At 40.3% G+C, this 22,288-nt stretch overlaps 1 protein-coding gene across 4 annotated transcripts in view; it reads right to left on the bottom strand.

Annotated features, from left to right (window-relative positions):
- The window catches only part of FAM114A1 (family with sequence similarity 114 member A1), a 31,415-nt gene extending 11,738 nt beyond the window's left edge, over nucleotides 1–19,677 (bottom strand). The window contains exons 1-8 of one of the 4 annotated variants that reach the window (XM_051618324.1): nucleotides 19,591–19,677; nucleotides 15,740–16,089; nucleotides 13,612–13,699; nucleotides 8,339–8,452; nucleotides 8,076–8,179; nucleotides 6,198–6,332; nucleotides 4,615–4,767; nucleotides 3,113–3,236 (exon numbers count right to left, since the gene is read on the bottom strand). In XM_051618324.1, coding sequence (XP_051474284.1) covers nucleotides 3,113–3,236; nucleotides 4,615–4,767; nucleotides 6,198–6,332; nucleotides 8,076–8,179; nucleotides 8,339–8,452; nucleotides 13,612–13,699; nucleotides 15,740–16,081 — 1,060 coding nt within the window. In that variant the 5' untranslated portion in view covers nucleotides 16,082–16,089; nucleotides 19,591–19,677. Of the gene's footprint in view, nucleotides 1–3,112; nucleotides 3,237–4,614; nucleotides 4,768–6,197; nucleotides 6,333–8,075; nucleotides 8,180–8,338; nucleotides 8,453–13,611; nucleotides 13,700–15,739; nucleotides 16,090–17,040; nucleotides 17,067–19,071; nucleotides 19,150–19,590 lie in introns of those variants that run through there. The other 3 variants (XM_051618326.1, XM_051618327.1, XM_051618328.1) reach the window with 3 other exon arrangements.
- Nucleotides 19,678–22,288: the final 2,611 nt, after the last annotated feature.

Here is a 22,288-nt window from a genome sequence, read left to right on the forward strand (position 1 = left end):
ACTAACAAACAACACCATATAAATAACATTACTCTGATGACAAGAAAGTGGTAAAAAATTAGCAATAAGTGATAATTAACTTTTTTCAATTACTTAGTGGCTAGATAAGATGTAACCTCTTCAAGCACCATTAGTTAATCTCTGTCTTTTGTAGGGGGGGTGGCTTCCTTACAGAAAGGAAAAAACCACAAGTGCTATTGAGCTAGGAGTCACAAATCAAAAACCTACTGAAGGCAACTTAGTTGTAGCTTTCAACTTTTTAGCAAACAGGGTTAAAACTCAAAATACCACCACAGAATTTAACCCAGCCTGCTGTATCTTGCTAGATTAGCTAGCTTAAGTAAAAAGATGTAATTCTGTATTTAAAATACGCTATTAAAAGAGCATATGATTTACTGACTTGATTTTATAAGTGTAAAACCTGTTAATGTGCTTAACAGGATCTTAACTGAATTAAGTTGTTTGAGCTAAGAACACAAACTGGAATTAAGCCTTCTCTTCACAGCAAGACCTGAGCTGCATTTAATCCTGATCAGCCAACCTGTTGTTAAACTTTCTGGTCTTTTACCTATGCTGGATGCCAAATTATCTTTAAAATGTTGGGAACATTAGATACAGGCCATTTTCTTAGTGTAAATATTAATTATGCCACAGAAATATGTTTAAAGTCCCAACAAATAATATAAGGTAAACAATTCCAGTTTTTTAAAAAATACACAACTCAAACCTACACCCTTAAAGATCAAGTGTGCTCCCAGAAGGACACATATTGATGCCCCCCCAAAAGCTAAACTTATTTTTAAAATATGACCAAAATACTACTCATAGTCAATAGGGAATCACTGGAATCTACCTTAAATTATGTAAAGATTGGCAAAATAAAGTATCAATGAAACATTCAACTGTTCATTAGAACTCCACTCCATGAGGGGAAACGGACATGTGAATCACATACAACATTACATGGAAAGGTACTGCATATTTTTTTAATCTAAAAATGGCAGACAATTATATGTAAGGGGCTATTAATGGAATTCTGTAAGTTTTACAAGATTTTATGCTTCTGCTATGTAAATGCATGTAATGAATACACTTTAAATCCTATGCATTAAGACATTCAGGAAAAAGGTCCGTTTTCCCTGACTCAGGAGGATCATAAGAAGCTTTCATTCACTTTCACAAGACTTTAATGAAGATAACATATTTTTGTGACTGGGAAAGGTAGCCAGACTGGGGCATGTCTAGAAGGGACACGTCAAAGCACTACACAGTGTTAAGGGCACTATCAATGCAGTGTTGTCATGTACAACAGATTAGGGGTAAGAGGCTGAAGAAAGAAGTAAAGGCCACTTGTCCCAGGTTAGCAGACTGACCAAAGGCTCAGCACTAACAGAAATTGACTTCTGAGAAGTGATTAATCTTTCTACTGTTTTGGTGTCCTCCAGTGGAACAAAAATTTATCTAGCTTAATACTGATATATGAAATTCATCTGTAGTTCAAATACTAATAAATCTTGAGCCTGGCTGCACTAAAGTATGTGAGTAATTTTGAACTGCAGCCTGAATTAACACCCATTCAGCTGTAAGGTAGAGGGAACATGTGTGGTTATTATTTCCGCTGTCACGGAGAGGAGGATATGTTTTGCTGCTTACTGGTTTGCTTTTGCAGGGGAAAACCTGCAGCATGCCCTGATTTTTTTTATTTTTTTTTAAGGTGCTCATTGCCTTGGTTCCAGCCAGTTAACATCAGCCAGAAAACATCACTTTGTGCAAGAGAGAGCTTTTCCTAGGGGCTGCTTTCGAAGCAAGGAACTATTTCCCACAGAAATTAAGGAACAACAGACTTCTCATGAATCCTCACTCTTAAGCAGGTAATATGCTTTTCTTGACTTCTTTTTCTCACAACTCCACATGGGAATGTGGGGCTTTAAAGAGTAATGAGGGGAAAAAACCCCACCGTACTAAGACTTTACACTGAACAGTGGCCACCTCCCCTAAGAAGAAACAATAAGCTCCCTGTGAGAGGCATCAGGTACACTGAGTATGCCCTGCTAAAAAGAGAAGTCTGAGTGGAAAAGACTTTCTGGTTATAACATGTGGATGTTAATATAGTTAACTAACTTTTCTAGAGGCTAGAGAAATCATCTCCCACCCACTTGTAAACAGTAGGCTTTACGGGCAAGGCACCCCTGAAAAGATCAAAAGGATATGGAAGAAATGCCTTTTTATGTTTCTATTTTTCTGAAACACAAAATATGGTTCAATGGCATCAGCCAGTCTTCAAACAGGTCAAGGGGATTGTTTCTATCAGCTAGAAGGGGTTTGGTATGGATCTCATAGGCCTTGGAGTAATTAACTGTGGTGCCTCTAACTTAAGTTCCTGTCTTTCTCTTCTCAGTCTGTTCTGGGGAATGCTAAAATTCCTGACATGTTTAAGATGCCCATTTTGCCCCAGCCCAAAGCATCTGCCCATTTTATTGAAACTCTGGTTTCAATAAAATCTATGGACTGTCATGGTGGTCTTCAATGTCTTCAGTATCTTCAATGCTGTGCACTATGTCAGAGGGATGGCATGTTTCTGCTGCTTTAACTTCTTTCTTATGCTCCACTGCCACCTCTTGCCCAAAAATACCTAGAAAGCAGCTTTGTAACTGTGTTTCAAGGGGACTTTGCTTCAAAAAGTTCACGGTTCTAAAGTCTCTTTATAGCACTCTAGTTTTTTCCCTACCTAGCAAGGGAAGGCACAAAGTGAGGACAAAGCTGGTAAACGGAAAAGCATTGCTAAACACTCTGAACTTTCACATTACACTATGATAAATCCTGGAACAAAACCTCAGTTATCCGAAGGGTTACTATTTTCCTTTCCCATTTTTTTTTTTTTGCTTTGACTGATGATATAGCAAAGTAACATAGTAGTTACTCACATTTTCACTCTCACACTTCAAGTACAATATAAATTAAAAATTAAGCATTCATTAGCTTCCAGAACTTTCAGAGTATTAATTTTACCTTATGAAGAGTGTTAAGATATCAGAAATTATAGTTTGGATTGTATTTTTTAAATTACTATATATAGAATTAACAATTATTTATGTTTAAGTCTCCATATTACCTTTCTGTTCCTGCACCACTTCGTTGTCCGATTCCTTTGGAACAAAAATCTCTTTTATAGCAATTAAATCATTTTTCACAGTCTCCAACTGCTCTCTATCAAGTGTGGCTAAATATGACTGAATCTGTAAAAGAAAAGATAGTAAGCATTCCTAACCAAACCAGAGCATTTCTTAATGAGCACTTAATGAGCACTTTTTGCTAATTTAGAGCCTGATGCCAAAATAAGCTAAGAAATTGAAACTTCCATTGTGCTCAAATCTTGTCTGTAACCTTCCAATGTGGGCACATATTTACTTCTCCTCAACAAATTTGTTGAGTATCACAAAAATCACACCAGCCTTGCAAGATCATCAGATCTCTACCTTCTCCCAGAACATTAGTTTTGAATTATAAATCTATGGTTTGATTGCAAACTGTAATATGCATTTTGGGATTGCTTGGATTAAGAGAGCAGGCAAACACAGGCAGAATTCATGCTTAAGTCTGAGCACTTGTGGGAAGAGCTGGAAAAAGAAGCATGTTTTCCCTCCTTCAAAATGCATCCCAAATAACTGACAGTTTACCTTTTTGTGAAGAATGAATTGACAGGTCTTTGCATGCCTCATGTACCTGCAAGGCTATGCACATCTAATAGGGTGGCACAACAGTTTGGCATGATTGCACTCCCTGCCTATGAAAGCCAAGAAATGCCTTCTCTGCCTTTGACAGAAAATTTCACTTTTAGGTCTGTGTCAAGGTTTCTTTTAAGTTTGCTAGTCAGGTGTGCAGACTGGCTCTGTGAGAGACTGGATAAAGACACTTATGTTCTTATATTTCTCTTTGATGTGTCTGGCTCATGTGCTCAGGATTAAATGCAAGATAAAGTCGGGAGACCCAACTCAGTCTGTGAAGGACCACCTAGGACTTTTTGGCCTTCTCTACAGCCTTGTCTGTTTCATAGGATTAACTGGGAACTTTTTTTACTGAAAACTTTTAAAATAAAAGCTTTAAAATATTTTTAAATCCCTGCTGTTAGAAGGACATAGGACATTCGCAATGCCTTTACTGTCTCTTGCGTTCTTCATCTGGGCCATGAGTTATCTAGAACATAACATGAAGCACATTAGAAACCTCGTGGTAACCTGGAATTAATTTCAATTCACTAGCCTCTAGGTGTAGTAGGTCTGGAATTCCTGAATCTAAGTATCAGTGCCTGTTTAAAAACCAAAAGACATCAACCTCTTTGCAAATTCTGAAAACACATCTGCATAGTGTCACCAGCTGAAAAATACATACTGCCTATGGCCTTAACCAAAAACAACTCGCAGTTTTGAAGTTTTTTGTTTTGAGTTAATCCTGGAGTTAAATTAATGTGTAATGAGATTGATTTCCTGATGCCAAGGACTGGCCTGTGGGACCAATCCAGCTTTCTCTGAAGCTGATGAAAAACTTACTGTTCATTTCACATGCACTTGCAGAGCTAAAAATTTTTATCACCCGTTTTGATTCTGCACACTGTACCTGGGCTTCACTTTCGTTTGACAGGATTTCCAAAGCTTCAAGATGAGACAAACCCTGGAACTCATCAAAAAGTAGTCCATAATGTGCTGTTCTTTCAACTGTAACTTGCTGGGCCCGCCTCTGTTTCTCTTTTTCTTTGGCTTCTCGCAACAGCTGCAAAAACATAAATCATTCCTATTGTTTTATAGGTCGTGCTGTAGGTATGACAGATTTTATTGCTTTCTGCTTTTCTAAGAAGTAGTAACAAAATTTGGGACTATATCACACCTGTAGAGCTGAAATTTTAGAGCTGAAATACCAAACTTCTTTCTTTATAAATGTCTCTAATAAAATATTTAAGTAGTATCCTAAGTGTAGTTTTATCCAATGACAATTGCTACCATCTTTTTTAAAAAAACAATGAACAAACAAATAATCTTGCTTATGCTCTCAAAAGCAATGTCAGCTATGGATACCATACAATAAATTTAGCCACCAATTACAACGAAAGAAAAATAAAAAGGAGAATTTCATATACAGCCTTAAAGAGTCATGCAATCCATTCCACAGAACACAAAATGGGAGTATTATTTTCAGCACTTACCTACCTACTTGCATATGCACCTACATAATCATGATAAAGTATTTTTAGCAGATAGTACAGTCAGTTTTATGCAACAACAGGACTGACAAAAGAGACTGGCCTAGCAGGGTATGACTTCTATCAAAGGTAGGGCAGAACTGTACCCTGTATGCTTGGGGATATTTTGGAGTCAACTTCTTATACAATTTTATTACTGTCTAAGAAGGACAGAAGAGTGTATAGAACAGGATCTTCTATTCCTCTATGGCCTCTTGTATGAATTTGATACAGTAAAGCTGGTAAATACATCTGAACTGCATCTTAACTCCCATATAAATCTCTGAATACTGGTGAAATCTTGCCACTTACACTATTCCATCATTCAAAATTTCTATGATATTGTCTTCAGTTATTAATTTGTTAGAAAAAAATTATGACGCAGATTTTTCAGTCTCGACCTTCGTAAGATCACTCACATAGTTTTATGTACAAGTTACAAAGATTTTATACTGACAGCCTTATACTTCTGCTCTTGTTTCATCATGTCTCTGAACTTTAAAACATGAGTCACAACTGTGTAAGAACACCATTAGTTTAGACGGGCGTTAAGACAGACCTTTAAGCAGCTTTAATTCCTAATGAAACATACGTCACATTCCAGTGTTCTTTTCAAGGAAAGCAGTATAGTGATATTTATGCTGGAAGGTACCTATTTACAGCTGTCAGAAAAACACCAACAATGTGATTCTGTCTCCAGAGCGTAATGACAGATCAACACCACGTATACTATCTGATTAGAATCAGCTATTGTACATTTGATTATGCAGAAAAGATTATTTTATATTATCTTTTGTGATTCTGTGGAGAAAAAGAAATTGGAGAAAATATAAAGCATAATATTTACTTCCATATGCCTAGTCAATACCTACCGCAATAAACAAAGCAGCTCCCTTAGACATTTGAAATTCTGGGAAAAGAATCTGAAAAGGCATTGACAGAGCTGTATTTAAATAAATCCAACCTGAGATAGAGAAACTGTTCTTGCCATCAGTGTTTTGGTTCTCTTAAATCCAGGATCACTTTCTGCAAGGACATTCATAGTCGTCTTCCCAATGAATTCCAAAGCATCCAAGCCTCCAGATAATACACTCTTCCCCTGTATAAAATAATGCAATGTGGTTATTTTCTTTCCACTTTATGCTAAAAAGAGTATGGCTTTTGCTGGCACCATCTTGAACATTCAGATTGCTAGACTTTTTATGCTTTAACTAACAATAGGATCGATACATTTATAAAATTATGTTACTTCATTCTCAATAAATTAAAAAAAAACCAAAACCCAAACCCCAAAACTCATTAAAATATTTCTATTTAATTAAAAAGACTCACATCAAAGGAAATGTAACACCTGTTACCAATGAGGAATGTATTAATAATACCACTTTAATTTTATCCAAAGGGGCATCTAGTCTGTGGGAATGTATTTTAGATACAAATAAGATGGAACCAAGGTCCATAGTGAACAGGATGACCCTGCTTTACCTAAATGATTTCTAAAATTTTGTCATTTGTTATGACTCTGGAACTATCTATATAAATACAGTTATTTTTTTCTGTGTCTTTGTATTAGCATTAGCCCTCACTCTTAACTTTTCATGTACATTGAAAAATAATTTTCACTGCCTAAAGGTTTCCATATCAATCTGGATTACTGATCTGTCAGATACTCACAAGCTGATGTAACTTGATATATAATACAAAACCTTTCCAAAGTCTCAAATGGCATTACAGGCAACTTACTGAGACCTTAAGTTATTCTTTTTGTTTGGTGACATTCATCACTGTGACACAGTAGCCTCTGTAGGTTTACATAAAAGCACATTTATCTTATTTGAAAATCTTAACCAGGCACAGGTGATCTTACTGATGTCCAGGTCTCACAAGCCCTATGATGCTCTAGATTATACAGGAACAGTCTTAGGACTCTTAGGAATAGTTCTCTTAAGAATAGTTTATAGGAATCTCCATCTGCTCCCAAAATCCTTGATATTAGAGTGATGAGACACTCAGAGTGAACCAGATATAAATAAAAAAGAATTGTCACTTCATAAAAATGCTCAATGGGCACTTAAGTCTTCTATGCTTTTTCAGCCAATGCTTGAAGTCTTTCCTAATTTCAAGGGAAACACTACACTTAAAAGCTCAGAGGAAAAACATTTTCTATGGTAATAGTGTGTAAGAAAAGTTGGGGAAGAAGATGACACAAGAATTATCTGGAAACAGCATGGTACAGGATTTTGAGAAAGCTGAAACATGGAAAACCAGAGAGGGATGAAGTGAAACACACAGAAAATATATGGAGAGTGTACTAGGAAACAACCACAGACAAAAGCACCTGCCTTACTGAGTCTGCAATCAGGCCACCTTCTGGGAAGGCTAACATGAAATCAGAAACCAGATGGAGGGGTGAAGATAAGGACCAGGGACTAACAATACAGTTTAGCAAAAGACTTAAAATAAGCAAATAGAGTATTTTCTTATTTTATCTGCTTTCAAAAATGGTAAGAAATCTTATACTTTCTCTGGAAGAACTTAACTGTAAAAAAATTAGACAATAGTATCACATAGAAAAAAAAAAGATTTCCCAAGAACTTGTAGAATTTTATATAGTTTAGCACTTAAACTGGTGCCAAAGTAGCAACTGACTTAGTTGTGTGTGACCATTTTTTTTTAATTCAGTAGTTATTTTGCCATGGAAGAGACTTTAAAAAGGCTTACAACAGAACTGCTTTTACAAAGACATACAACTTAAAAACCTCTACCTGTTAAATGTGACATGCAGTGAAGCTGCACAAAAAATTATGAAGACTAGAGCAGAAAGGCTGCTAAAATTACTCACTGTGTTCTGTACTGCATTTGTGATAGCTGACAACATGCCACGAGATCCAGATGAAGAAAAAGGAATATTCTCAGAAGAGCTTTGGTCCAGAGAATCATCTGCTTCTAACAGAAGAAAAAAAGATAGCTACAGCATACTTTCAACTCTACAAGTTACAAAGTATGGTAAACTTGAGTCTGTTATCAAAATCTTAAAATTTTATAAATTGGACTAATATGGCAGCATCAAAGAGTTTTGTCCAATTTCAGTAAACTTGAACTTACGTATAATTGGTGTTTCAGCTGCAGGAGGCTCTGCTGTTTCTGAAGATGCTGAACTTGCATTATGAATTCCTAGGGTAGTTCCTGCTTTTTCCTTTACTGCTGTTATTCCATGACCTGCATCAGAAGCATATTTTAAATTATATTATTTGAAAACTTACTAGTAACAGTGCATAGTATTCTTACACTGCACGCATCATAACAATCAGAATACCTATTAATCTTCCAAAATTCCTGGGTCTCACTTAAATAACTATTAAATGTTCTCTTAAACTGATGTAATAGATACTGTCCACCACATTCCTTTCCTGTGCCCAACTTTTTTAATGAGCAAGAGTTCCATTCCTTCCATTGACTTAATTTTTCTTAAGTACTAGATTTGCTAACAAAATATCTTCCTGTAGTGAATTTTTTATATACCTACAAATATAAAGCAAAAATTTAACGTTAAACATGTGTGAAAGTCACAGATTTTCAGATTAATTTTCCGGGTTTTTTTCTGTATCTAAGTATTTTTAATTTTTTATATATATTCTGTAATTTGGTGTTCATGGTTTTGCAGACAAGCTTGTATTTCCAAGAAAGGAGGCACACAGTTCTGTACTGATATTCACAGACTTATAAAAGGCAGCATTTTCAGGGCTGTGGTTACATGCAGTAGAATGAGAAAAATTTTCAGGTCAGCTAGGAGTGGTTTTGCTGAACGAAGCTGTATGGCTTGATCACAACAACAAAGCCAGATGGGATCAGAAGACCACAATTGAAGCAAGTCAGCACTGTTAAGATACACGAACACAGCAGAAGCGCATGTTGCTTTGGAAATGAAAATTATTATTTGTATATTCAAAAAGCACAGAAATAAAAGAGATGGGACATGTGTCCAGATTTTAGAGATAAAGATGCACTGTTTCTGATACAATGGGTAACTCAGTAGTTACACATTTGTAAGGCAACTGTGCTGATACAGTAAACTTATGAACACATTCAGGATCTCCATTTACTCAGCTGTAACTGCACAGACAGAAGAGCTGTGAACGGGTATTCTTAACTGTTTACTTTTTGAAGAAATTATGTTTTTGCTGGGTTATTGCTGTTGTTTTTCTTGCCTACATGATTTCTTTCTGCTGCTGGCAATTTCAGCAGAATTTTATTGCTCATCTTGGTAGCTGGAATCTTTAATTTGAAAAGGGAGTTTTGCAAGCAGTTCCTAAAAATGTGGCCTGCCTTTGAGTTTGCCTGATCTCCTTGAGGCCAGATCAACAGCACTCACAAAAGCTCTAGTCAGAAACATCCCACTTCACTTTAGGCACTCTTATCTCACACCTCCCAGCTTAGTAACTTTAGATTCCCTGCAGAGCTGAAAGCAGACAGACAACTCCAGAGGGCACTTCAGCACGTCTGAAATCTAAACCATTCTTTGCAGGAACTGGTGTCCCTTGTCAATCTAGTGCTCTCAAGCCACAGGACTGCCTGCTGCAGTGGTACAGATAGGGAGGGTGAGTTTGAGATCTTTGTCTGTCACACAGTCTTTGTCACCTGTGTTGCACCATAGGGACAATTCTGATAAACAACTGACCACAATTCTATCTGGTAAAATTATGAAGTATCACCTGGTTCAAGCTAAAGATGAAGATCAAGACCTTAATTAGCATCTGACACTGACTGAGAAACTAAGGAACCTAAAGATGGCTGGGGTGGGAATCCCTCCGCTGTATGAAGTGTAGGTATGTGGAAAAGCCAGCTGTGCTCTGCTTTTGGATGCTAAAAAAGTGGGACCCCACTGTGCTCATTTTCATAATCGGCACTCCCATCACTCCAAGACCTTAGAAAACTTTTTTCTTTGTAGTTAAACCAAAAACACAAGCTAAATTCTGATAATTCTTATACTATCCAGTCTGTGAATCAGGAATAACTCCAATTAAGCTAGTAAATGAGACTAGTTTCAGATAACCTCAATGAGATGATAAAAAGTTTTAATAATAGCATAGGCATAATGCTGGTCTCTTCTCACAATAGAACAAGAGGAAATGGCCTCAGGGAGGTTTAGACTAGACATTAGGAAGAACTTTTTCACTGAAAGGGTTATCAGGCCTTGGAACATGCTGCCCTGAGAGGTGCTTGAGTAACCATTCCTAGATGTGTTTAAAAGTCATCTAGATGTGGTGCTTGGGAATATGGCTTAGTGCTGGACTTGGTGAAGTAGGGTTAATGGTTGGACTCAGTGATCTTAAAGGTCTTTTCCAACCTAAGATTCTATGATAAAGGCTGCACAATAGATCACTGGTCCAAATCTCTTCCAGATCATAAGTCCATGTTAAAAGATACAAAGAAAGAAAACAGGACTGACACCCCCAAAAGCACAACCACAGTTCCTCTCAAATGATACTTGCATTCAGTATTCTTAGAAAGGAGAAACTGTGGAAAGGGGGTTTTCTGCTACAGTAGCTGAATGTGTTATTTACAAAGCAGTTGAGTGACCATCATTTGATTTCAGGCACAAAAGAATTTTTCCTTAATCAGCTGAATTTATGCAGTGAAAAAAAAAAAAAAAAGGTCTTCTGAAGACATTAACTGTCCTACATAAGGCTTAAGCATAACATCCACCTTTGTGGGTTTTTTAAATGTCATTCTTTATTTCACAACAGGGGAATAATATCTGTAGAGAACAGAAAAGACACTAACAGCATTTCAAGATTTCAGTTTCACATTATCTGATGTATTTGCATTTCTGTTCCACACAGATTTCAATTTAAGCCATACAATGCAGATTATTCCACACACCTATCTGTAATAATATCCAAGCTCATGAACACAATGACAATGCAAGTGACATTTCATTCTGTCATACTGAGACACAAAAAAGCTGAAGAACTAGATAAGGAATATACACAAGCACAAAATACTCAAGATAGCAGAATATTAATTACGAGCAATGCATGACAGCGATGCATTTAAGCAGACTTATAGTATGAATTTCAGAGGCCATGTAAATTAAATAACTGGGTTCTGTCTTTTATTACTTTTATTGTGTAAGAGATATTGACAGATGTTAGTCTTACCAATAGCACTAGCAGAAAAAAACCCAAACTTGCATGGAGGGAAGCACATGCATACTGCATCTGAGAGAACAGACTTTGCTTGGAAATGCAGCTTGTTAAGCACCATAACTTAAGCACCTTATGAATGTGATAATTGACGCATACCAAATAATACAGCATGTGAAAGGCATGGCTTGCAGGAGAAGGTAGTAACTTTAATTAACCTAGTAGATAGCTTAGTTGGACAAATAAAAAAATCAAACGGTCAAGCTTTCAAGCTGTTTCTAAAATCAGAAGTCACATGCTTCAAGTACAGACTGAGAATATATTTTGATTTGCTTAAGCCCTTTGGACAAAAGGTTTGCTGTTACAGCTAAGATGACCTAATGGCTTCCCAGTGCTGGTATGTGAGGTTCTGCTCCTTTCATGTTCCATGTTTGTCCCTACTGCTTGCCCTGACACTTATCTCCATGAATCAGTTCAAGGAACTAAAGAGACAGAAAATGGATTTTTCTTCCTCTAGTTATTCTTATGTCAGTTTTCCTTCCTGAACTGGATTGCTAGGAGCTCAGAGGAGCATGAGTGATGACATAGGTAGGAGGAAGAAACATGCAAGAAAAAGAGAGGTGCAGGACAGCACATTTCAGTGACTCCCAGCCATTAGATTGGCTTAGTTGCAATGGTAGCGCAGAGTTTTATCAACACTGTTGCTAAAGCACTTCATGGTGCAATCACTGATTTACTAAAGAACACAATTTTAAAGAGAGTAAAATAGTGAAAATTAGGAAAGAAGAAGTTGTGTCTTCAGATAACAGTGAGCCTACTTTCTCCCATCCCATCATCCCAGCAACTATTTCAGCAGATCTACTCCACTGAGGTTCCACAAGATGGGAAATGAAACTTCTTGCACCTTTTAAAAACAAAACAGAACTCTTCATCTCGTTCATAAGGCAGATTCAATAACTTTCTTAGTGTGACATCTAGTGTCAGACACTAAGCATGGTTCAGTGACTGCTACTAATCCAAACTCATTACAGATGCTGTTGTGTAGAGGAGTATCACATCTGCGTTGTGGCAGGGACCTTGATCCAAATAATGTCTACATTTACACTTTCTTCATTTGTACTTTTCGAAATCAGTCCCATAAACCAGCTCCCTACATCACAACATGAAGGCTACTCTTAGCTTAAGATAAGGAAGAAATATATTGGCTGGGCAGGGCAGACCTGTTACTTTCAGTAGCAACTTTAACGTATGTAAATTTAAAGACATTTTAGAAACCCATTCTGAGTTTAATTAGATACTGGTTGGACTGGCTGAAAGAAAAGGTAGTTACAAACTCTTGAGTGCAGGTGTTACTGAAAAAACAGTGAGGATATGGGAATGCTGCCTCCTTCTCTGAGAAACAGAGAGAAATAACTTATTGCCCATAGAACAGAGGAGGAGAAGAAGGAAAACTATTTAACCTTATATGGGATCATAAAACAAATATCTCTGTTGAATAATTATTTTTAGTAACTAGCAATTAATTTTAATTCCTAGGTTCATCTTTTGAAGGTGTTTTGTGGATCCTTTATGAGAAGTGACCAGTTAACAGCTTAACAGCTGCTTTGTGAGAAGTTATTTCCCACGGGTAAGTATTTGCATGTTTTGCTTTTTGTCTGTGAGTTTTTAATGTGTAACAATTCAGTTTTACCTAAAGTCTTCACACGGACATTTTGTTCTGACATACTATCAGAAATGAGAGTAGAGGAACTACAGGGTCCATGTTTCAATACGCTGTTCTACTCTCTAAAGCCTGATGTGATAGGTTAACAGTTTCACTGGGTGTCAGTGAAAGGTGGAATGATCTACAAGAAGTCAATTTATATTGTATAGATGTATAGTCATGGTGTATAAACCACAAACATGCATGTGCATGAATTTGGGTGGTATGCTTTGACTTCAAAAGCCATACGCCTTTGGCTGATAGTAATTGTATCAGATTATGTATCCTTTCTGTGAAGAAGCCACAATGAAGTAATTCACTAATCCTACAAATAAGCCTAATACTTTGTCCATAATCTGACCTGAAGAAACATTTATGTGCTTTGACAGTTTAGGAACGTCCTTCTTTCTATTGCTCACCAAACATATCAGAATAAAACTGTCTATGAATTTTTAAAATACAACATTGATGTCTAACGACACAGTAAAATTATTATTTATTTCCATGTACTTTACTGATTGAACACTTACCCACTGTGGCAGAAGCTGATGACAGGAGAGACTTTCCCCAAGTACCCCAAGCCCCCCATCTACTTCCTTTGGATGAGGATTCCGTGGCCTATAAGAACAAAAATATTACTGCTTTGTCTAAAATTTGTTATCTAAAGTCAGGGGGAAGCATAAATAACTTGTCAGGCAATGAAGTCTATCATGTAATAAATAATGATTCAAGTAAAAATGGTTGTGCCACTACTTAGGAGAGCAAGCAATCTGAAGATAGGCACTTTGTAATATAATACTTGGCTTCCCTAATAATGGTGATGCCTTCTGAAGAACACTTTTTCAGAGACAGAACAAAAAGAGAGATAGCACAGAATGATGACTGAGAAAAAACATGTCAACCAGCACCTTTGGCAGATGCTTAAGCTTTTGTGCAAAGTGGTCCTTGCATGACAGGTGTCATTCTTATGGCACTGTAGGGTTGTTGCTGTTGTCACCTCATCTTTTCTTCCCCCAGGAGGAAACCATGGTCATAAACCTCGCTCTGTGTCTGTGCATTAAACTAACCCTGCAGGCTTTGACTGAAAGGCCCCATAATAGGTTCTCCAGGCTACATTGCAGAGCCTAACTTCTAGCTGGAGAACTGTAACATCTGGTTGAGAAGGTGCTAATACTGGTGCACACATCTGTGCAGTGAACAGATGAGCACAACTTCAATGTGAAACAAGAGCATCCACATGGAGAATTAGTTAAGAATTTGGTGACATACTAAACTAAAGCTTATTTCACACCGAGTATCCCTGGGCACACATGCCCTTCTCTAGCTTTATTATAATGACTGATTTATATTGCCTTTATTTTCACAATTTGGTCACTAAAGCTGTATTTTTAAAGGTCTTTTAGTTCCTAAAGGTGCAAGAGATTCTTAATAGGATCCTAAACACTTTCAGGTATTATGTGGATTTCAAGCTTCTGTGTGCAATAAAGCAGAATGGAAAGCTTAGTTCAGATCACCTGGAAGTGCTTAAAACTCCAGAGATGTCATTACAGATATCCTAATATTTCTTCAGGTACCTGATTCTGTAAAGCCATACAAGTTTATTAGGGCTATTATTAGGGAGAGGCAGGAACCTGTCTCCTTCTTGAGTTCTATGAGAGCCAGAGTTAGAGACTTACCAGCCTGAGTCTCTTCAGAGGCGTAAACCCAGTAGGTGTGCACAGAGAACTCCTAACTCCTGACTTCAGTAAAAACATAGCCAGAGGAGGTGCTGACCACCTTTCACATTAATGTGTGGTATTAAGAAAATATCAGTATTCTGTATTTAAATCATATTAAGAAACTGCTGTCTAAAGAAAGTCTCTAGTAACATATAATCTCTACATGACCAACTCAAAATAAAAAGCTGAAGTATTCCACGACAGATCTGCAGTGTGCAGATCCCCTGTAATCTCTCCTAGGTAGGCCCTTCTCACTGGTGGATGGATGTGTTTTAACCTTTTCCAATTTGTGGATGCCTGAAAATTTTTCAGTGGAGATGAGACCATCTTCAGCTATGTCATGTGTATTGGATTTGGATGATGTGCAGACCACAGAAAAGCCTGGTTTATCTTAGTTTTCTTTTATTAACTTCTTGCAATTACTCACATGACTCCCAAAGGTCTGTGGATCACAAATTAAATACTACTGGCCTAGAAATAATCAAAACCTACTAGCAGTTTCACCCAGGCTTGTGAAACCTACACTGTTTTTGTAAAGTCAATGACTTGAAAATCAGCAAGTACAAGATTCAGTGATGCACATGCAGCTTCAATTCTGTCCTCTCCTTGGTTCATTCTGTGAACTGAATGAAGCAGATTTCAACAGAAATGCAGATAACAAAATCACAGGAGTACTGTATCTATACAAAACGGATTAGATTCTTCATTAGATTTAGGCTCTGGTATAAACAGTTTTACTGAAAGCAGGCTAGAAAGACCATATATGTATACTGGCAAAGAGAAACTCAACTGTTCTATTTTCCAAAAGCTTGGTGTTAAAACTTAACTTACTTTATTACCATGCAAGTTCTCTGCATGTAACTCTCCAGGTTTTTGTGTACATTCTGTCCTTACAAAGCAGGAAGGGGAGGGCTTTTATGGAAAAGAAAGTATTACTTACTGGATTGGTTTGTTCATGCAGTGTTTCTTCAGATTCAGGTTCTGCATCAAGGCTTACAGTCTCAATGCACTCAGTGGGCATGTCTTCAGTCGCCTCTCCATTGGAAGGCAGACCTTCAATTATTTTTTCAGTCAAAGGGTTTTCGTTAATAAATATGTCTCCTTCCTGTCCATTACTGGCACTCTGAGTAGCCTGTTGATGTTCATCATGTGAAGACTCATGCGAGACCTCAGCTTCCACAACATGTGGTACTAACTTGTGAGGCAGTATCTCATTGCTGGGCATTTCCATTACTTCAGGTTTTTCTTCAGATGAGATGCCATCACATACGTCTTCAGACATTTTCAATTCTGAATATAGAAAATGGCTTTTAGGTTCCATAAACATTTGAATGACTATAAAATACACAGTATTTACTATAAGCTATTGCTAAAAAGCAACACCGCCTTGCGGTAAGGCCTTCTGAAGCATGAGGCCCTGTGGCACACATGTCATGCCAGCACTGATACCACAATTGTACTCCTGAATACTCTATTCACCTTGCAGAATAGCACTCAGGTACAAAGAGCAGCACTACTGTTTTCCAAAATACGGTTTGGTGAGGCAGAAGGGATGCTAATTTTTCTGGAGAAGCCAAATTTAAGAGCTTCCACATGGTTAATTCCTGTGTTCCCTATTAGATGTATATGAAAGACCACTGGAGAACAGGATAATCTGAGCTGCAATACCCAAGCAGCTCTTGGTCTCCTTCCCATCATTTCTATATACACAGGCTCTCCTACAGCCTGCTGACTGATGGAGAGGAGGATGACCAAAACAGTGACTAAAACTGTGTGATATTTATGTGTTGGACAAGGGGCTTAATTTGGGAACATGACAGGTCCCTGAAACCATTTCATAGACAGGAAGCAGTCACTGCTCACACTGTTTCTGCATCACTTGTCTCAAAGGCTTGCTGTTTAGGAACTGCAACACTTCTCACCCATTCCCACAAGTCCAGACATCAGTTCTGGAACTAAGCTATGTGACTAAACTTCAGTTCTGAAGCCAAGGTAAGCTTGCAGGAGGTGCAGTTATTGATTTTTATTTTTTTCTTGTAAGTTACAAACACATTTTCTCCTATTTACTCCTTATCTTTCAATGCAACTTTCTTTTTCTTAGTGTTTTCCACCACTGCAGAGTCTTTAGGCTGACAATCCAGGAAGGGAAATTAATGGCCATTGAGCAAGCTCTGCAGTTGATTAAGGAGTGGCACTGACAAAGTCCAAAAGGACTGCTGTACAGTGATTACTACCACTTACTTGTCACTCTACTCAGAAGATGATCCTTAACAGGGAGTTGTAATTGCAAGCTCTTGACTGTATGCAGAGTTGCATCGCACAAAATAAACCCACAGAGTCCTGTCTGCATATGCTGTCTTTTCATTGACTCCCATATTAACTAAATATAGTTCAAAGCTTTGTACCTGTTAGGAACAAGGTTCTAAAAGAGAATGAGGAAGAAAGCAAAATGTAACTGGGATTTAGAAGAAGCTTGCCTAAGAAACATTAATTTAAATCATAGAATCATATAATGGTTTGGATTGGAAGGGACCTTAAAGATCACCTAGCTCCAACCCCCCTGCATGGGCAGGGACATCTTTCACTAGACCAGTTTGCTCAAAGCCCCATCCAACCTGGCCTTGAACACTCCCAGGGATGGGGTATCCACAACCTCCCAGGGCACCGTGTTCCAGTGCCTCACCACCCTCACACTAAAGAGTTTCTTTGTAATGTCTATGTAAATCTATGTAAATCTAATGTAAATCTACCCTCTTCCAGCTTAAAACCATTCCTCCTCATCCTCTCACTAGATGACCTTGTGAAAAGCTCCTCCCCAGCCTTCCTGTAGACCCCCTTCAGGTCACTATAAGGTCTCCTCTTCTCTTCTACAGGCCCCCATCTCTTTCAGCCTGTCTTCATAGGAGAGGTGCTCCAGCCCTTCGATCATCTTGGTGGCCTTCAGCTGCACTTGCTCCAAGACTCCATGTCCTTCCTGTGTTGAGGGCTCCAGAACTGGCCACAGGTGGGGTCTCATGAGGGCTGAGTATTTTGTGTAAGTCTATAGAATAATGTACATTTGTGGCTTTAGCTGCCTGCTTATCTAATTTGAACGTAGATCAGCTGCTTGAAGAACAGCATTTCGGATCAGTGAAGAAACATAGATAAACAAATAAGCACTTGGTGCTACTTACATTGCTTAGCTTACACTATAGCTTAATTATGTTTAGAACATATGCATTTAACAATCAGAATCTATACATCTGCCACTTGCATTTGCAATTTTCTATTACTAACATAGGAAATACTACAAAACGTGTCAGTGAAGGTAAATGTGGCCATTGCTTTAACAGTACTCACTGTGTGATGGGCAGCACCACCCAAAGAAAAGTTATGTTTCTGTAAACCAAATTCCACCATCAACCATGAGGATCCTCTACTAAAACCTGTACAATCCATACACACGTAGACAATAATTTTGCATGGGGATTAGATCTGAATAAGAAAATGCAATTTGTAAAGGGTCACACATAAATATGCACACGAATTTTTGCTGGACTGGGTCATTTTGGGCACCACTCGGGCCAAGGTCCCTGCAGCTGTCTGCTAAGCCTTCCTCACGACAGCAAAGCCTGTAACACCAAGTTACCACATCTGTCAGAAACCACCAGCCGTGCTTGAGGCTGCAGTAAACGCGTCGTTCAAACGGGCATCCGAGAGACTACACCGATCTAAACCCACTCGGACAACTCGCCCAAAGGGAACGACTCTCCGCAGGCAGCTCCTGCGGGCGATGCCCAGGCCACCTCCGGCCGGGCGGCAGGCGAGCACCCCGCACCCCGCCCGCAGCCACCGACGCAGGGCCCGGCCGTCCCTCGGGCCGGCGGAGACGGCGGCTCCCGCCGCGGCTCGGTGGCACCTGCCGACCCGCCGCCTGAGCGGCTTCATCCCGCCCCGCACGCAAAGCCCAGCCGCCGACGGGCGCCTTCGGAGGCAGATCCCCGCCTCGGCGCGGGGTGACTTTCCTGGCCGGCGGCACCGCGCTCGCCTTTCTCGATCCCGCGGCTGCTCCCCGCGCCGCGGGACATGCCGAGCCCTCCGCCCGCTGCCACCGGCCCCGCGCCGGGGAGCGCCCGCAGCGCCGCTCCCTCGCGCCCGCAGAGGCCGCCGCTTCTCCCTTTTGGTTTTGTTATTGTTCGCTTGCGACGTGCCCTCTGGGGCAGAGTCGTGACGGAGGAGCCCGCAGCCAGTTTCAAAAGCGGGAGGAAAAGAAGAAATCGCTGTGCTCCTTACCGCTCAGCAGTCCCCGGGCCACCGCGCCCCCCGCTCCTTCCCCTTCCCCGCCCCGCCACGTCGGCAGCCGCGGGGGGAGGAGGCAGAGCAGGCCGGGCAGCCGCGGGCCGGCCGGGCCGCGGGGCGGAGGCAGGGCTGGCTCTTCTTCCCTCGCTCGCCCTGTCGCGAAGGGGCTGCTCCGCGCCGCTGCTGGGCCGCCCCCGGGCTGCAGGCTGCGGGCCGGGACCGCAGCGCTGCCCCGCCGAGAGGAGCCGTCCCCACCGCCACTGTCTCCCCCCCGGGGCCCGGCCCTCCGGCCCGGCCCGCGGGGCTGGCGGGTGACACGGAGACGGGTCGGGCTCCGGGGGGGGCGGGCGGCGCTGGGGACCCCGTCGGCAGCGCCGGTCGGAAGGGGCGCGCCGGGGCGAGGGAGGGGCGGCTGCTCCCGGCTGAGGGGGCAGAGGGGGCTAATTGTGACCACTTGGACGTGATAACGTTCATACTGAGGCGTCACAAGTGTAAAGGAGCCTAGTTACTGACCTGGCGTCGATTGTAATTATTTTATCTTTTAAAGTTTAGTCCTCAAAGGGAGCTGCAGCTAATCACCTCTTGATGTGTGTGGCTGCGGAATTAAGCAACTGAGATTTAGCTTTTCAGATGTCACTTTTCCCCTTCGATATATCTGCGTTTGCAGGAAATGCCGCTGAAATACACTGGGAGGTGCAACAGACGCTTCCAGTAGGTTGGTGTCAGCGCGGGGCGCCTGCAGCCCTGCCAGATAGCTGCGCTGAAGAGGGGAGGTTGCAGGCTCTTGCACAACAACCTGTGGTTCTGGTCTCTAATTCCTCATACCTTTTTTGCTTTTTGCCACTTCACTTTAAGGCAAAGCACGCCTTTTTACTGTGATAAAAGGCAGTTCCACAGTTCGTGATGGCATCCTTTCTATCACTAGTCTTGCCAAAGAAAGAAATACTGTTGCCACAGGAAGCAAAGTGATAGGTGTTAAGGGAACAACTACATCTGGCAGAAGAAGAGGCGGACATCATGTACCTGAACTTCTCCAAGGCTTCTGATATGGTCCCCACAGCCTTTTCCTGGAGAAACTGACTCTTTATGGCCTTGACAAGGAGTCTGTGCAGTGGGAGGGGAATAGGCTGACAGACCATACCCAGAGGGTGACAGCTGGCAACTGGTCACAGATGGGGTCCCCGAGGGATCAATCTTGGGCCCAATGCTGTTAAACTTCTTTGTAAGTGACCTGGATGTTGGGATCAAGAGCACCCTGTTGAAGTTTGCTGATGACACCAAGATTAGTGGAGAGGCTGACACTCCAGAAGGGAGAGGCACGCTCCAGGATGACCTAGACAGACTGGAGGAGAGGGCTAAGAGAAACCTTGTGAAGTTCAACAGAGAGAAGTGTAAGGTCTTGCACCTGGGAACAAATAACCCAGGAGCGCAGTTCAGACTGGGATCCAACTGGATGGAGGGCAGCCCTATGGAAAGGGACCTGGGGTGTTGGTGGATAAAAGGCTCACCATGAGTGAACAGTGTGCTGCAGTGGCAAAGAAAGCCAAGAAGATGCTGGGCTGGATCAACAAGGGCATCACCAGAAGATATAAAGAAGTCATTATCCCACTCTACTCAGCACTTGTCAGACCACACCTGGAGTACTGCATTCAGTTTTGATCCCTGTTCTACAAAAAGCATGCAGACAGGCTGGAGAGGGTCCAGAGAAGGGCCACAAGGATGATCAGAGGACTGGAGGACCCGCCATATATGAGGAGAGGCTGAGAAAACTGGGTTTGTTCAGCGTTGAGAAAAGAAGACTTTGGGGAGACCTTTTTACAATGTTCCTGTACTTAAAGGGTGGCCACCAAGAAGATGGAGACTCCCTATTGACAAGGAGTCACATGGAAATGACAAGGTGTAATGGGCACAAGTTGCTCCTGGGGAGATTCTGGTTGGACACAAGAGGTAAATTTTTCACCATGAGGACAATCAAACATTGGAATAGTCTCCCAAGGGAAATGGTGGATTCCCTCACATTGGACAGTTTTAAGTCTCAGCTTGACAGGGTGTTGAGCCATCTCATACAAATTATAGTAGTACCTAGAAAGATTGGACCAGATGATCCTTGAGGTCCTTTCAAACCTGGCTTTCTGTGATTCTATGAGCTGGAGGACTCAGACTTTGCCAGGGGCCAGCTCACAGTCACTTTGGTAGGAGCAAGGTCTTACCTTATGATTACATTGTATCCTAAAGGTGGATAGCAAAGTTCTTCCAGCTAAGGGCATGCAGTGGTGAGGTTTGTATGTAAAAACATTGTAAGGTGTCATTTGGAAACCAGATGTGAATACTCTTGTCTATATTGACAGAAACTGAGAAAGAATCATAGAGTACCATCATAAAGCTCACTGGCATAACAGCAGAGAATACGAATTGGCCATATTCTCTTGCTTACTACTTGTCCTGTCTTTCCCTTCCTTCTTTGGATGACCTGTTTTCACTAGAAGCTGAGAAATTAAATATGATGTACAGAATAAGCTTAAAATGAAAAAGTAATCTTTAAAGTAATTTTTAAGATATTTCTTCTGCTTCCTGAATCGTTGTAGTGCTGAATCACTGAAATGTTAAATCATGAATGTGTTATGGTATGTTAACCCAGATTAATAGATCAGAGTGTGGCAGTTCAGCTAAGATGGAATTTCTGACCAACATTACACAGAAATAAAGAGAGTCTGGTTTATGTCTTTTTCAGGACAATAACCCAAGTGTTTGGGCATTCAGTACCAAAGTTGCTGCTCTGTTTTAATTGAAAAAAAGAAAAAAAAAAAAAAAGACCCCACCCACTGTTTCCATGTCTACTGTTTAACCCAATCACAACACTACTGAAACAGGAGAGAGAAATTATTTTTCCATTCCCATTAAACAGAAACTTAAATTAGACAAACAGTACTTTTTGAAACCAGCCCTGATAAGAACTCAGCAACTAAATTGTTATAGCTAACTGGAAAAAAAATCAGAACAATGAATATAGACTGAAAGTAATTACTAAGTTCAAAGAGGAAGATGTTTGAATTTCAGTATAAACCTTGCTCAAAAGAAGTACTTATTTTCATATTAATTTGATGAAGACAGAAAGTTGGTTAAAGGATTACTTTTTCCCCTGCTCAATCTATTGCAAAGCATGAAAACACACAGTTCAATAATAATTAAATAATGAGGAAATTACAGTAAT

This window comes from Apus apus, chromosome 4, assembly GCF_020740795.1.
Source record: "Apus apus isolate bApuApu2 chromosome 4, bApuApu2.pri.cur, whole genome shotgun sequence".
Taxonomy (NCBI): Eukaryota; Metazoa; Chordata; class Aves; order Apodiformes; family Apodidae; genus Apus; species Apus apus.